The sequence below is a fragment of the Musa acuminata genome, chromosome BXJ1-2 (genome assembly GCF_036884655.1).
Source record: "Musa acuminata AAA Group cultivar baxijiao chromosome BXJ1-2, Cavendish_Baxijiao_AAA, whole genome shotgun sequence".
Lineage (NCBI taxonomy): Eukaryota > Viridiplantae > Streptophyta > Magnoliopsida > Zingiberales > Musaceae > Musa > Musa acuminata.
In genome coordinates, this window is record NC_088328.1 from 23045612 (window position 1) to 23062012 (window position 16401).

Here is a 16401-nt window from a genome sequence, read left to right on the forward strand (position 1 = left end):
GAGTCCATTCTCAAAACCTAAATCAAATCTGACAGAACCCATTAAGATTTCATGTTAGATCCAATTCTAAGACAAGGACCAAATTGTTTTCATCTATATATTTCTTTATCATGTTTTTGATCCCTAAAAAAGAATATTCTCCTCATTTTTATTTAAAAATGTTTTTCTTTGGTCGTATCATTCATAGGCATTTTATATTTTATACTAATTATGTTTCATAAATCATATTTATCTCTCCATAAATGAAATATGTAACATGCTTTAGGGATAAAATTCAGACCTTTATGTTTTTGTATGACAATGAGCTGAAATAAGTTTCAAGTTGACCTGCTTCGCAAAACAAAACCTGCCTGCAATCGGCGGCAAGCGCAAACAACTTCGCAACAGATGGTATAAATGACCAAGTATCACTCCAAGCAACACAGCAAGGCTCAAAACACCCACAAATCTAAAACATATATGTAGGTTTTAAAGCTACAAATGAAAGTTTTCTCCAGTTTATAGAGATTTAGTCATTCAACTACAGAAAAGAACACTAAGAACAGAAAAGGGGTACAAAAGAGGATCTTCAACCAAAACTGTCGAGTCTGCTCTGAAGTGTTACATAATATCACGATGTTGTAAATTCCATTATCAGGTATCTTGTGAGCTTGGAGATCAAAAGACAATTGTTGCTAAGCACACTTGTTTGCAAGCCAAAGACATGAGTGGGAGTGAAATCTTAGACTAGCTTTGTCTTTGAAAAGTCCACCCCTGGGTGCTGCACAAGCAAAAACGATCAAAATCTCGATGAGATTCAAGGCAAGCAGGTAGACAAAAAGTGGACAGGAGAAGTGTTAAGAGAACAGAGATGCCTGTTCACCTGGGCCATAAACTGCTTGAGCATGTCTTGCTTCTGAATCTCATCACTTGTTGGAAGACCCCTGGCTTTCTGTCGCTGGTCAAACTTCAAAAGAAAAAGGTAAAGAGCAGAAAAATTAGAGTCATGCTAGAACAGTACAAGAAGATAAAATCGTAGTACAGATACTTAAGTGATATGAACTTCTTGCATAGTTCAACAAAGAAGATAACTATTTACTGCATGTATCAGTGATGAATTTAACCACTGCAATAGGTACCCTATAGATCCCAACAAATTGAATTTTTACAAACTTATGCAAAAATTGAGACATTCCAAAGTTACGATACCGATGACTCATAGCATGACCAAGGTTCCACTCATCAAAGGGACATTAGGCAGGCAGAGGCACAAGTAATTCCAAGCACTGAAAAAACACAAGTGATTTGGTGTCCGAACGCAATACACAGGATTTTCGACGATGAGGCCCAGACAAAAACACAATTAAATCAAGGAAAACAATCCTCCATAAATCAGGATAATATTCACAGATAAGTCGATTTTATTGTTGAACGAGAAAGACTTACCATCATTTTCTCTACGACCTGCCGAGTTTCAGAATCCAGGTCAGACAACTTGCTACTCTCAGGTTGTACTTTCTGTAAATCAATTTCAGGCTCACCCTGTACCATGCAATTCCACCAGTTCGTCTTATTTTGCTTGGTCAGAAGTACAGAAATGAAATTTCCATCCTCTGTACGACAACATCAAATACTTATAAATCATAAGAACACTCGAATACATAGCACCAGATGCAGTTGCATAAACATACCTATGCTCCAGAAGCAATCTTCTGTCTTCACTGATTGGTAAAAATCACCCTGGAAGAATTATGACATAGAACATGTAAAATACAAGAAGAAAAAGAGCTTCTGTCAATAAAATCTTCTCGATGCAGAGTTATACAAAAATTTGTCACGTATCTTATGCACTATTTAGAGACTTACATCAATAATCAGAGGTTGTCCCTTTAACCCGACCTTCAGATGGGTCTTCTTTATCTCACAAGTAACAAACCTTGATCTTGTTCCCTGAGGGACTGGAATATTGACAGTCACTTCTTGAAGCGTTTGAGTCCAGGAGTAGTTATCAAAGTCCAGACCATTTCCAGAGTTTGGCTCTGCAGAACAAAGTACAGTTATGGTTCTTCATGGATGAAAGCTTAAAAGCATATAAATAGCAGTCAAAGGCTTCAAGAATCAAAAAAATAATACATGAAAACTTTTATCTCAAAGTTTTCCAGGTTCGAATTGCAGACTTTAAACAAGATAGCTTTTCCCTGTAAGTCCTGACATTAACACTATGATTCCATCTGAAGGAAAACATTTCCTAAGAAGTCATACAATTTCTGATGACACCAAGAACATATATAAGTTACAAACTTTTTTGCACCTACTTATGAATTCGCCCAAATTGCTACCAACTGAAATTGTCGGTGAAGGAAGCGAATTGGCTGAGTGAGAAAATATGCAGAAAATTGAAAAAAATTCAATTAATGTGTTTTTTTCCTATTAATAATCAAGTGGTTATGAAATCATTCAAATAGAATGCATCATTCACAGTGCTATCACTTGTCCATCTATCTTTGCTCGTGTCAAGCACGACCTGAATACAAACATCTTTAGCAATTATAAGGCACCTTTTTCTTTAGCACAATGCCTCCGTGCCGCATACTAAGACTTTGCTCCGTGGCATCACCATAAAATCAAATGAGCAAACACAAAAAAGGGCCAAGAGTATACGAAAAATCAAGGATCCCTACTAAAAATCTAATTTTGCATCTCCACACAATTCTCGTCCAGTTAATCTTTAACCCTTTTAGTCTAAATTAGCCAAGTTTGGTGTGTTATATATATACCATACGAGAAAGAAAGAATTAAGGATCTCAAAAAGAAAGATGCGAGCTTACTTCGCAAATTCTTCTTCTCCTCAGCGTTGGCTGCCGCAGCCACCTCTTCCTGAAGACGATTCTTCTGGGCCTCGTCCGCGGCCCTCTTCTTCAGCCTTTCCTCTGCGTCGAACTTCTCCTTGGCAGCGGTCACCGCCTTCACGACCTCGCCCACGGCGGCCTCGTCCTTGAAGAACTCTGTCCGCCGCCTGACGAGGTCGATCGCGGCCTCGAGCAAGGGCATCGGCCCCCGCTTGGCGAGCACCGAGGCCAAGGCCTCATCGTCGGCATCGGCCCAAGAAGAAGACGAGGACGCCTGCGGTCGGGCCTCTTCTTCGACATCTGAGATAACGGCCATGGCAATGGGACCGGGCGAAAGGAGGCAGCAGAGCAAGAGGAAGTACGAGAGATATGGATGGCTCGGGGGTGGGAGGGTTTTATAGAGGCTGAGAAGAAATCCCGCGAAACCTTAATCGGATCCCACGATGCGGATCCGAATCGAGTAATCTCTTACCCAACTTCCCAAAACGGGTCGGATTCTCATCACCTGTGCAGGTACATTTATTTATTATTTGAGCACCCAAAACTCTCTCTCTCTCTCTCTCTCTATATATATATATATATATATATATATATATATATATATATATATATACGGGAAATTATGATATGATTTAGGGAGATTAGTATATATATATATACTTTACATTTATTAATTTAAAAATTATATGAATTTTGTGAGGAAAGAAAAGAGGAAGTAATGATTTAGCAAAATTACCAGAAGGATTTAATAGTCCTTGTAAAATTGACCACCTATTTTCTCCCGTATTCATGTAAAAAGCTTATAAGAAACCATTTGAATATTGAATTAATTAGTTAAAAAAAATCTATAAATAGTTATTAATTAGAAATGAATAACTGAATAAATTTATATAACATAGTTGTAACCCTTTTTTATCATTTTCTTACTCTAAAAAGTCAAATATGGTACAATTCTAATCCGATTTATTATTTTCTTAATTTGAAAAATGATATATGGTATACATCTAAATTATCATTATTTGTTTCTTAATTCTTAAAAATCTTGATAAGAAATAAATATATTTAATTTCTGATATGGTATAAAATCTTCTCACATCTATTAATATTCTCTTTTGTCTCATATATAAATTCGGAAATGCACCTTTCCGAAGTTTGATCATTATTTTGGATCAATTGGTGCGGAGTTTGATCAATTCCTTAGTTGGAACCAATTATGGGCCATGCATGCACTCTGAGCTGATATTATAATTACTTCCTTAAGCATCATCATATCCTCCTAAGAAGACAATCATTTACTCCTACATTAGGTTGAGGCATACTCGAACGATAAGAGGAGTCCTATTTTTTACTTGCAATGGCAAAAATTGGATATGCATCTCGACGATCGATATGAGGTGCGTGACCTAACTTAAGATAAAAGTTCGTTCCAATGGATCTTTAAAACTATTCTCCTTCTACTTAACAAATTTAGACATAATTCCTTTCATCCGGTTTACATTTATACAATCCGAATGACCTTAATAGAAGCATTAATCCAACAATACGTATTATAATATTCAAGATATAAATGATCATATACACTGTCTCTAATGCTCTAATATATTCGATTTTTCTAACACCTCTACAAGAAAACATTATCGAATGATCATCAAACTATTATCTCGATTATATCATTCTAATAGTTTGTGAAATAGTTTTAGCTCCACTTTGTCGATAACAAAATTATCGATCATTCAACAAAGTGAGGGTGATTACATAACGAAATTTAATAATGAGATTTAACTGATTAATTAATCCACATCCATTCATGCATATCCAATACCTTATTATTGGTCCAAAGTCATCCAAATTTCTTTAGTAAGCTCTAATGGGAGAATAAACAAAAAAAAAAAGGACAACATCAACAAGCAACATAAAGACAAAAAGACCTTTCTAAAATTTACCCCCATTATATTGAGAAATCGAAACGACAATTGTCATTCATTCATCTCTGAGTTGATTGCTCTCTCAACTCGTAACTAAAGCTAGTCGCATCTTCAAAAGGGTCACGTCCTTATGTCGATCGAATCCCAATTTGATTATTATGAACTACTACACAATTTAGCACAAGCCGACAATGGTTTGACTTATGGCTTTATTGCCTCATCAAGAAGGGTGTGTATTTAAGTCAATCATAGATATTTGCATTCTTAAGATGATCGTAGTGTCTTCATTTATATGCTCATGTCGGTCATTATCTCAAGATTGATAACTTTGCGTGTCTTTTAAAAAGATCATATCCTAAGGTCAACCACAAGACATCTTCAACTCGGTCAAATTTTAAGTTGACCGGATGGCCGAGTAAATTATATCGTGTATAAACCACTACTACAAAAATCCATCTTAAAGAGTTGAATATTATTTTTAATACATAATCCTAAAAAAAAATATACATTGCAATAAATGATCAACTAGTTGACATCCTTGCCATCCAAATAACTCCAACCAACATCGGAGATTAACCAAAAATCCTTCGCTAAATCTGCTTTGTAATATGAAAAGAAATTATAATGATCACAAATGTCTAATAGAGAAAGGCAAAAAAAAATCCATAATAACAATATGTTAAATAAATAAATATCATTACGAAAAGAGTATCGAAAGGGAATAAAAAAAATATCAATCAACCAATGATGCATATTGATATGAGGATTACTATATATGGATGGCTACCGACACCTCATTGTCATATAGCCAAAACCTAATTGGCACATCACATTCACTTAGTCGACGCATCACTTCCAATTAACCAATATCTCAAACCCATTCGACCAACATATCACATAGTGTTGGAGCCTACAAGGTTGACAATGTTGCACCACCAAGAAAAGGGTCTTTTAACTCCATGCAATCAACCGTGTAATATCAATGAAATACTAACTCAATGAATTATTATCTTGTATTTCATAGATTTGATAGTACATATAACTATTTGTAACATTAACTATGACTAGAGACTCAACATTCATATTATAAAAGGGCCCCGTGTATATTATCAAACACTTTACTCTTTGTTAATATAAGTTATGTTTGATAGATTCAATACGTTCAACTTAAATTGACTTAAGCATCTATTGGATCTTGTCGAGTAGATCGCTTACCTAGTTTCGTAAGTCTCAGACTTAAGACTTTCTACTCACTTATGACATCACTACAACTTAAGATAAACTTGAAAATGGACCTCGATTGGCTATGAACTCTCATCCAAGTTGGATAACCAAAATTTTGATTTAACATATATCACATACCAATACGAAATAATATCATCATACACATACGATCATGTATCATGATATGCATACATCATCAATAGCATTAAATCTGGACACTAGAGATGTGCTCTCTCAATGGTTATCGTAGGCATCATAATAACTCAACTCTCCTAACAATTAATGGAAATAAATCATGCCGCACTCTCGATGATATCTTTCATCAACACATCTCTTTTATCCTGAATGGAAAAACAGAGAATTATCTTGCTTGACGACCTACTAATCCCTTAGGTGTCGATCTCGAAAGCACCAAAAGAAACTGCTCTACGAGTACTAGTGCTGTTGCTCTCATCCTACCACATCACACGTCATAATATTACAAACATTACGAACTCATCATGCAAGAATATCTATCGTGCGAAATGCAGACTATGCTAAATTTTACCATGTCGAACCTGCGTACATGCAGGACGAGACCCATGCATAACAGTGCTATGACTTGTTCTCGTGCTTAAGCCCGCTATGGGCTGCCTTTGCCATCCAACGAGCAAATGCTAGTGTTCACAGCAACTCGTGGTGGCGTACCACAATTGATGTCCATCCAAATCTCCAAATAATACCAAATTAATCTCAGTAAGCTGGTGTTTCAATCAAATAAGAAATCCCATTTACCCTTCTGAGAAGGTCAGACTTAATAGGACAACAACCGACTCGACCAACATGTTCCCTTCGATACGATACGTTCGTCCAGGATAAAAAAAAAAAATCTATTTGAATATGGTACGATACGTTCCTTTCAAAACGCTTGACACGACCAATATCTCTTTTGTATATAGTACATTTACCCAAGATAAAAAAAAAAACATCCAAAGCATTTAACGCAATCTACGTATAACTAGGCCCAAAGCATCATTCTTATATTCGATGCGTCTGTTAGCTATATATATATATTGTTGAATAGCTAATTAATTGAGGTGTTAGATCAGGTTTACAAAGATGTACAGTTCTTGTGCACAGAGCAGTAATCCATGCTGTTTGTCTGGTTCATGTCGCGACATGAAAAGGTTTGGCATGGTTTGCATGAAAACAATCTGAAATCAAAGTGAAAGGAGAGTGTTTGTTCCACCTCCACCATCATGTTTGTGCATGCCTTTGCTATCAGTCCTTGTTGTTTCTTGTGTGACAGTGGTGATATCTTGACCTACCTCAGAATCCAAGCAGATATCTGCACCACATGTGAATTGCAGCCCTCACAATGGAAAGATAGCTCATGGCAAGCCTTCCAGGCATCAATAGAATGGCTCTGAGAAACTATACCAAAACAAGCTTTCATGATGTATCTAATGGTCAACTTGCTTTGTGGACTATGACCTCATCCTTTTCTCATGGTCAAAAGGAACCAAAAAAGACATGATCTTAAATGCTTTGGAGGCCAAACTCACTGGTGCCAACAGCTTACAAGTGTTCAAATGGTTGACATTGATTCTCTTCAGAGGCTACTTGGAAGGCAAGGCTATAGTTAGATATGCTTGCAGAACCTTAACTCTCCTCCTCTCCTTTTACAAAGTTTTGTTGCTTACTATGGCAGGACACAGTGGGTTGATGAAGAGTGATGCCTACCTCAAAGAGACACACCAATTCCTCCATTTGCATTGGTCACTGTTTCTGACTGGCAATTCCAAGACATGAACAGATTAGACTCTGCTTGTTTGAAGACTCTTATCACTAGTGATTGTGCTGCAACATGAAACTGGAAAGCAAACACCCATTCAATTTTCATATCAACTATGGAGTGTGACCTTATTTTCTTAAGATTTATTGGCATCAAATTACTTCAACTTTTTTGTTGGCTGGAATATGATGCTTCCTTGGTACTCGGAAAAGGATGTTTGTGATGGTGCTGTCATTTTCTGCATTGCTAGGGAAAAAATGCATCTCAAGAACAGGGATGAATTGGTTTCTTCTCTAATTATTTTTCTTTATCCAGCTACTGTGGACCAAATTTCTGAAAGATTGAATCGAAATGCAAAGAAAGAGATATCTTTCTGCAAGCATTGACATTCCTTCGATTTAAGATAGTGAAAAGTAGTTTTGGCTTTCATCATCCTTCAGAAAATATGCACCACCCAAGTGATAAAGACAGAATCCCTGTCATCAATGTCTGCCAAAAGTCCTTTGTCTCTTTGAACCATATGAAAGCCACACCTGAAATATGTTATCCTCCTTTGTTACTCAGTATCTTGATTCATCAGCATGATATTGGAAGATCACTGATATTATACAATAAGAAAAAGTTCTAACAGCAGTCAACATATGAACCTAACACAGGAAGCAGTCCCATAGATTGGCACAAGAACATCAACTGTCAAGCTCCAGGGCACCATGTATGAACCGCACGCATGAATTCCATCCACCCAGGCTTAGATGGTCTTCACAGTGGGCAGATACATGGCTCACCAAATGCAGAAGCAATTACCCAACTTCTTAGAAGTTGGAAACTGCAGGCCATCAACAGGAAGAACTTGGTCTTCAGGGGACGAAAGCAAAGAGGAACTTGGGGCAGTAACAAGCACCTTCTCTTTATTCCCCATGATCTCTTTGTCCCCAGTGCTTTTGAATCAAAGGACCTCCTTAGTGAAAGATAGGAGGAGAGATTACCTACAGAAATCCATATTTTAAAGAATGGAAGTCCTACTTAACAAATCAATATCATGATATAGCTGTTTCAGCCAGAAATATTTCATAATGTAGCAGCTAAGTGGCAAAGTTTCACCCACCAAATCTACTCGAAAGGAGATCTTCTCTCCAGCAGCAATCATGGCCTTTAAAGAGTATAACAAATATTTTGTCGATGAATGGCCTTCTTTGTCTCTTGAAGGAAATCAAATGGTGTTGCACTTTGGCGGTTTCATCAGACACTTGTGACTCAGAATTCTCTGCTTTATATGCACTATGGTAAGAGCTGCTGATTAGCTTCTCTCAGGGATAGCGTTTGCTAATGATGTCATATGGCTAAAATTGATGTCATTAGTTTCCATTCCAGAAAGACAGCTGAAGTTTTCTCTTTAAGGATTAAGAATCAATTAAGTGAAGGTCACAAATTGCACACATGGATCTAGAGTGCTTTTAGGTGCAAGCTCCTTCTAGCATGTGCAATGCATAAGAGCAAAAGGTAACCTGGTGAAGGCATTTTTCTTGTGGCAATTGACTGGTAATTGATCTTGATGTTCTTGGTGAGGGTCACATGATCACACAAAAATGGTGAATAGCTGGACTGTGCATTCAGCTTTGGACTAACCATACCTAGCAAAGTGTCAAACTAACCTTCTTAGTTCAACTCAAATGATATCTAGCAACATGCATTTCTTGAGTTTAAATATCTAAAGAGAACAGTAAAAGATACTCTCATTCTAGCATGCCCCTGGAGACTTTTTAAGTTCCTCCAAAAAGCTTATGAGAAAGTAACAGGACATTGATGACAACAAATTTCAATCCAGATCAAGTTGAAACATTGGATCAGATACAACATATACAAACATTTCATTTTCTTTGTTTCCTATTTGAATCTTACAAATTGCAAAGGGTGAATACTTTGATCCATTCTTTTCCTCCATTCTTTTCCTCATTGATACCTTTAGCCAAAGAAAAAAATGAAGAAGGTATCAACCATGATCATGGGAACCAAAACTTGGATGGAAGCAGAGTGCTATTGCTGTACATCATGGAGGATCCACCTCCTTGTACTTGAAGAAAAAAGAGTACTACTGACAAAAAGCTGTATTAGCCACTGCCTGGAGGTTGTATATAAATTCTTGAATTCATTACTGAATACCAGATCATGATAAACAATCCTTCAAGTACTAGAAAGAGTAGAGTTGAAGGTCCCCAATATGTGGTGAACTACTAAAGCTGAGATCGTAGTTGAGAAAGTAAAACAACTGTGGATAAATGAACAAGCAAAGGTGCCACAAAAAGAGTGGTGGTTGGAGAAAGACAATCATTGAAGTAATTAAGAGTGAGACAGTTGGTTATCGACAGTTTATCGCGCTATTTGTATCAAACCTTTTGAAGTATAAGGTTTCTAAAGGTCATTGGTGATAGGTTGGTGCTAGTGAAGGAGCAATGGCTACCAAAACTTCTAACATCTATCAGTCTTGGGGTTGATATGTTGCAAGTGCACACAAGAACCTGATATGATACTTCAAGACTTCCTGCTGATTGTTCCCTTGATGTAGCATCTGGTGCCTACCAGTGGAGTGGATTTCCATTAGTAATGTTGCTGATACTCTTGAAGTTAAATCTTTCTGACTGCATCTGTAATCAAGAGCAGGTTACCAAATTGGTGAAATAGATAATGATCTAACTTCAACATAAGCAGAAACAACAGTACCCCGAGATGCTTTCTTTCTATTTTTCTGAATCAGCACATCAAAGAACGTCGGTTGTTTCTGTAGATTGATCCAACAAATCTGATGAGAAGCTTAGTTGCTACTGTTCCTGTGAGAGTGAACAGAATGAGACAGAAGGCAGTGCCCTTGGTGGGGTTTTGTGAACACTTGAAAGTTCCATGCATGTGGCTTGAAGCAATGCCATTTTCCTTTATTTTCTTCATATTTATTAACTTTATGTGATCTTTGGGTGATTCACCTCTCAAAAGTTACCTTCAAAACCACATGATTTCAATTCCTACACCAACTTCCTCATCAGTCATTCTGCCGGAACAGTGAAAAGGTAGGTGAAAACATGAATTCTACCACTTCAAACCTCTATTTAAGCCCCCCTTCATCTCCCTACATTCCTTCCTCAAAGAAAGATCATCTTTCTTCTCTTCCATCATTCTTGTCTCCCACCTCACACTCTTACTGTTCCAGGTATCATTTTTTTTTCTCTCATCCTCCACTGATCATGACCTTAGTCTTGGAGATTACAGTAGACAATATCTTTTCGCTTTGCAGGAGAATGGCTCTTCTCGGTCTTGCTCTGGTTGCCTTTCCCTCGCTGTTCTCTGTTGCACTTGGGTATGGTTATGGAGGGGGGTGGTCTGGCGCTCATGCTACCTTCTATGGAGGAAGTGATGCCTCCGGCACGATGGGTGCGTTCCAGAGTAGAAGAAGAGCCTGCTATCGATTTGTCATGCGAGAGTAGTGTGCTCACTGAGCTGCTGAGTTCTTTGGCGTGCAGGTGGGGCTTGTGGCTACGGCAACCTGTACAGCCAGGGCTACGGGACGAACACCGCGGCTCTGAGCACCGCCCTCTTCAACAATGGCCTCAGCTGCGGCTCTTGCTACGAGCTCAGATGCGTGGACGATCCACAGTGGTGCCTTCCAGGATCCATTGTTGTGACCGCCACCAACTACTGCCCACCCAACTACGCCCTCCCCAACAATGCGGGGGGTTGGTGCAACCCTCCTCTGCAGCATTTTGACCTCTCCCAGCCTGTCTTCCTGCACATTGCTCAGTACAGGGCTGGAATCGTGCCGGTTGCTTACAGAAGGTTGGTGTTTCAGATTCATAAGCAGCACCTCTTACATCGTAGTAAACTGTTCTGTCCCGATGTGTCGATTGTTATAAGTTCGTCCTGCTTCTTTCCTCCGTGGCCGCATCGTCTACCTTCTCCCTGTCTTTGTTCTGAGAGGTCATTCACTTCGTCTTGGACTGCAGAGTGCCATGCAGGAGAAGAGGGGGAATCAGGTTCACCATCAATGGCCACTCCTACTTCAACCTGGTGCTCATCACCAACGTGGGGGGAGCAGGAGATGTGCATGCCGTGTCCATCAAAGGGTCCAGCACTGGGTGGCAGGCCATGTCCAGGAACTGGGGCCAGAACTGGCAGAGCAACACCTACCTCAATGGCCAGGCCCTCTCCTTCAAGGTCACCACCAGTGATGGTTGCTCTGTGGTCTCCTACAATGTGGCTCCTTCTGCTTGGTCTTTTGGCCAAACCTTCAGTGGTGGTCAGTTTGCTTAACCTGCCAACCTTTACACAGGGAGGTACTAATGCATCATGCAGTATAGCAGCACTAGGTGAGAGGAGCTTATTTTGCTTTGGCTCTTCGACTTATTCAGTATATAGCTTTAGACTGAGCTTGAAGGAGAAGAAAGGGATGGGGATTTCTTTTCCTTTTGGGAAGAAGTTGGCAGCGGTGGTGGACTCTGACCACCCGCCAAGTTGCAGATGGGTCAACTCCATTTTGGTTTCTGATTTCCTTTTCCTGTTTCCTTGATGTCAGCTTGGAAGATGAAGGTCCTCTGAGGAATCACTTCGATTAGCTGTTTGCTTGAGAGTTGTTGTAATATTGAGTCTTGTGTATGGAAGTGATGAACTGAGACTTCCTATCTGGTAATGGAAATAATATTATCTTCTGAGCTTTGCATTGAGACTAACAATTTGCTTAGATTGCCATGAGAATGAACCTTAACAGGAAGCTATTATTCTTGGCATTGCATGGTTGTATCTTAAAAGTTCAATATGGCAAGTCATGCATCAAGGGAATCATCAGTCTAATACTACTGCCAGGGATTGGGCATTCTGTGAGTATTTGTAGTTTCCTGAAGTACCATTGTTTTGCTATTTGACCAAATAGCTGTCAGATGGAGTGCTCAGAGATTTAAGAGAACAAGCAGGTTGGTGACAAGGTAGTTGAGTGAATTAAAAGTAGGGAGTTGGATAACCTGGCTTTCTAATTTAATGAATCAACAAGTGGATCTATTTTGAGATTGATGCAACACTGAAGAAGCAGAGTCTACTAAGATCACTGACAGAATCCATTAAATGCAAATGCTCATCTCATATCTACCTCCATCATATAATAGCACAACAAACATGACCCCAATGATTGAAACTATTTTGGTTTGCTCTTATGAGGGAGATCTTTTGAAAGATCTATACTCACTTGATTTTTTAGAGAATTGGACAATGATAAGATTAGAATTTTTGATATCATAAAAGTTTCTCACTGAAATGGCATACTGATCCATATTCTCTTGAATTTTTAGAACTTGGACAACAAAGAGAGCAGCATACTATTGAGTGCATTCAATGGTTCAAGTCTGTGCTAAGAGAATGAGACTACCATGATATGCTCAGCTATAAAAGTTAATTATTGAGAATTTATAGCTCTAATTTATTTGGAATTCTAAATCAATAAAAGTAAGTTAATTTCTGTTCAGGAAAATCATGCTTTATTTTTTACCCCCAGAAAAGAAATCAGGCTATAAGTTGCTTACACTAAAAAGAGCATATGTTTAACAAATTTGTTTACATAACAAAGGAGCACAAAAGCATGCCAACTAAAGAGTTTATATAAGTGAACAACAATAAACTGACTGGAGGAAAGTTTATTTAGTTTGCTTTCAAGGAGAATTTAACAGCTACATTTAAGAATTCTGATGTACAGTAACCCTATGTTTCCACTAAAATGGAATCTGATTAGCACTGAAAACAAGAAGAAAATGCTTAGGCTTTATACAAAGTCACAAATAAATCACAATGAAATCACATCACCTGAGACAAACATGAAACGATCAGGAATAACCACATCTGGCATATTAATTTCGGAATAGCAAATGAATTACACAAGTTGCTGAAGACAGAAAAAGGCAAAAAGAAAGAACATTTATTTAGTGAATTCTTTTTATTTGAACTTCTCAGTTTTGAGTACAGACATAATGGCCATTCAGTACAAACACAATGTGCTATACTAAAAGTTAAAGTTAACGGAACAGTTTGAATATATCGTACTAATTTGTACATTACAATTTAGACTTCCAAAACAGATTAGTGATACAGAGTAATCCACCTGATGCTTTGGTGTCTAGCTTTAACCGATTCCGGTCCAATAATCACAGACTGAAATATAAAGAACACCAATCCAACTAAATTGATGGTGACAGTCTCTCTTTTCAAGCAATCACTAATCTTGTGTGTGTTTTTTTTTTATCCTACAATCCCCTTGAATCACCAATAGTCATCACAAGAGCAACATCCGCTTTCAAAACAATGGAAGCGATTAGCATCTCTAACAACTAATTTTCTGTTTGTCACAATTGAAATAAGTTTCATGGCAACATGGCAATCATCACACATCCGAAGGTTCTTCATGACGTAGATTGCTGCTCCTGGTGGCATGCGAATCACTCCAAAAGCAATAGCTAGTTTCTCACTATGGTATCTAAGATATTCTTCCTTCTGTTCATCCTCCACATCATGAGATGCACAGGCAATATTGGGTACATAGCCAATCAGCTTTATTTCAGTTATAAGTTCTGCTACTTTCTCAGTAATCTGCTCCATCCAAGGGTGCTTTCTATCTTCCGAAACAAAAACATGGGTCTCATTCCCTATCTGTATCCAGCTGACTCCAGGTTCTTTCTTGATGTCTCTTTGTCTCATAAGTTTCCGAACCTTTACGACACCATCCCACCTTCTTGCCTTAGAGAACATGTTCGACAATGAAATGTATGTTCCTACATCATCGGGATCCAATTGAAGTATGTGCTCAGCAACTTTGTAACCAAGACCATGATTCCCATGTACCTGGCAAGCACTGAGAAGAGTTCTCCATGCCACAATGTCCCACTCAGTGCGTGTGTCTCTCATGAATCTGTCAACCTCATCTAACCGCCCAGCTCGACATAGGAGACCAACCATGCATGTATAGTGCTCTTTTCCAGGTTCTATTCCTAATTCTCTCATGAAATGATTCAGATAATAGAATCCTTCATCTACTAGCCCAAGATGCGCACAAGCTGATAGCACCCCTATAAAAGTTACACAAGTTGGTGTCTCTTCTTCCGCTAACATGTTATGAAAAGTTTCCAAAGCTTCCTTAGCAAACCCAAAATTGGAATAAGCATTTATAATTGAATTCCAAGAAATAATATCTCGGTTAAGCATGCTTGTGAAAGCTTTAGTTGCGTCATCAATGCTACCACTTTTAGAATACATGTTAATCAAAGCATTACCAACACTAAGATAAGACTTACATCCTGTTTTCTCAGCATGGCCATTCAGTGCATCACCACTTCTTAAAGCTGACAAACCTGCACATGAATTCAGGGCGACCGCATATGTCAACCCATTGGCCTGAACACCATCATCTGCCATCTGTATGAATAACTTGAGGGATTCTTCAAAGTGACCATTTTGAGTGCAGGAAGCCATGACTGCTGTCCATGAAACCACATTCTTGCCCGGCAGCTCATGAAAAGCAAGCACAGCATTCTGGACATCACTGCATTTTCCATACATGTCTACAATTGCACTGCAAACGAAATCACTGTACTCCATTCCTCTTCTCAAAATTTGACCATGAATTTGGCCCCCAAAATTTGGATCTTTTGAATCAGTACAAAGGCCAAGAACAGAAACATATGAGACGTGATCCCACTGGGCAATCTCCTTCACCATACGACTCAAGATGTTCTTAGCTTCACTCTGTTGTCCGTTATCCAAAAAGCCATTGATCATGGAATTGAACACGAAGAGGTCAAAATCTGAGCCGCCCCCGAAAACACCCAGAGCAGATTCCATATCTAAACATTTGGTATACATGTGAAGCAGTGCGTTCCTGACGTACGAATGTGAGACCAGTCCAGATTTCAAGACATTAGCATGACATTGCCGACCCTCGTTAAGAGCCGAAATATCAGCACAAGAAGCCAGGGCAGTCGTGAAGACGTACTCATTCGGATGAAACAACAGTTCCCCGAAACTCATCAGTTTGAATACAGAAAGAGCTTGCGTGGGAAATCCACCATGTAAATAACCTGCCATGAGCAAATTACAGGAAACACCGTTTCTCTCAGGAATTTCGTCAAACAGTTGACGGGCGGCACTCAGCCGATCGCACTTGCAGTACAAGCCTAGTAGATGATTCGATTGCACAACGTCGAACTGGGAGGTTTTGATCAAGCGGGCATGGACGGCATTCCCTAAACCAAGATTCTTAGACTCCGTGGACACTTTCAGGATATGGAGGTCGCTTTCCCGAGGAGCAGAGGCTTGAGACGAAGGCACGGTGTGCATGAGAAGGGCCAACCCGTTGGCACACGGCCGGTGGGTTGGCGTGGACTTTGGTCTCTTGCGCCGGGCATTGAGTGCTCGGAGCACGGAAACCGGGCACCTCGCCGTTGCTCTCCGCTGGAAGACGGATATGTTTTTGGTTGGGGGCGCCTCAAATCCTGTGCTTGCAGTAGTGTTGCGATGGGCACAAAAACTAGTGTGGAAAGCAGCGGCGTCAATAGGATAAAAGAGAGAGAGAGAATTCCAAAAACTAGCCGAGCCGGTCCAACCGAACCGGGTAAAAGGTTCGGCAAGGGGC

General features: G+C 39.1%; 3 protein-coding genes across 3 annotated transcripts; 1 reads left to right on the plus strand and 2 right to left on the minus strand.

Moving 5' to 3' along the window:
- Window positions 1-579: 579 nt before the first annotated feature.
- LOC135612649 (protein BOBBER 2-like) lies at window positions 580-3162 on the minus strand. Its single transcript, XM_065109194.1, has 6 exons — window positions 2808-3162; window positions 1846-2018; window positions 1671-1719; window positions 1426-1592; window positions 863-946; window positions 580-760 (listed from the first exon to the last, which is right to left on the minus strand). The coding sequence occupies exons 1-6, from the start codon at window positions 3142-3144 to the stop codon at window positions 722-724; spliced, it is 849 nt and encodes a 282-aa protein (XP_064965266.1). The 5' UTR covers window positions 3145-3162; the 3' UTR covers window positions 580-721.
- A 7738-nt stretch (window positions 3163-10900) lies between these two features.
- LOC135612651 (expansin-A10-like) lies at window positions 10901-12432 on the plus strand. The gene is made up of 4 exons (XM_065109204.1): window positions 10901-10950; window positions 11035-11171; window positions 11261-11573; window positions 11741-12432. Exons 2-4 carry the CDS (start codon window positions 11039-11041, stop codon window positions 12045-12047), a joined length of 753 nt encoding a protein of 250 aa, XP_064965276.1. The 5' UTR covers window positions 10901-10950; window positions 11035-11038; the 3' UTR covers window positions 12048-12432.
- A 1253-nt stretch (window positions 12433-13685) lies between these two features.
- LOC135599172 (pentatricopeptide repeat-containing protein At5g39680-like) lies at window positions 13686-16254 on the minus strand. Its single transcript, XM_065093997.1, has one exon. It carries the CDS (start codon window positions 16104-16106, stop codon window positions 14037-14039), a length of 2070 nt encoding a protein of 689 aa, XP_064950069.1. The 5' UTR covers window positions 16107-16254; the 3' UTR covers window positions 13686-14036.
- Between the last annotated feature and the right edge of the window lie 147 nt (window positions 16255-16401).

What these genes read in the sequence shown, in the direction of transcription:
- LOC135612649 (XM_065109194.1), bottom strand. Translation starts at nt 3,144, where the DNA reads ATGGCCGTTATCTCAGATGTCGAAGAAGAGGCCCGACCGCAGGCGTCC. An exon ending in GGAGAAGAAGAATTTGCGAA is followed by an intron (nt 2,019 to 2,807) that starts GTAAGCTCGCAT and finishes TTTGTTCTGCAG; the next exon opens with AGCCAAACTCTGGAAATGGT. An exon ending in TCAAGCAGTTTATGGCCCAG is followed by an intron (nt 761 to 862) that starts GTGAACAGGCAT and finishes TTGCTTGTGCAG; the next exon opens with CACCCAGGGGTGGACTTTTC.
- LOC135612651 (XM_065109204.1), top strand. Translation starts at nt 11,039, where the DNA reads ATGGCTCTTCTCGGTCTTGCTCTGGTTGCCTTTCCCTCGCTGTTCTCT. An exon ending in TGATGCCTCCGGCACGATGG is followed by an intron (nt 11,172 to 11,260) that starts GTGCGTTCCAGA and finishes TTTGGCGTGCAG; the next exon opens with GTGGGGCTTGTGGCTACGGC. An exon ending in GTGCCGGTTGCTTACAGAAG is followed by an intron (nt 11,574 to 11,740) that starts GTTGGTGTTTCA and finishes CTTGGACTGCAG; the next exon opens with AGTGCCATGCAGGAGAAGAG.
- LOC135599172 (XM_065093997.1), bottom strand. Translation starts at nt 16,106, where the DNA reads ATGCACACCGTGCCTTCGTCTCAAGCCTCTGCTCCTCGGGAAAGCGAC.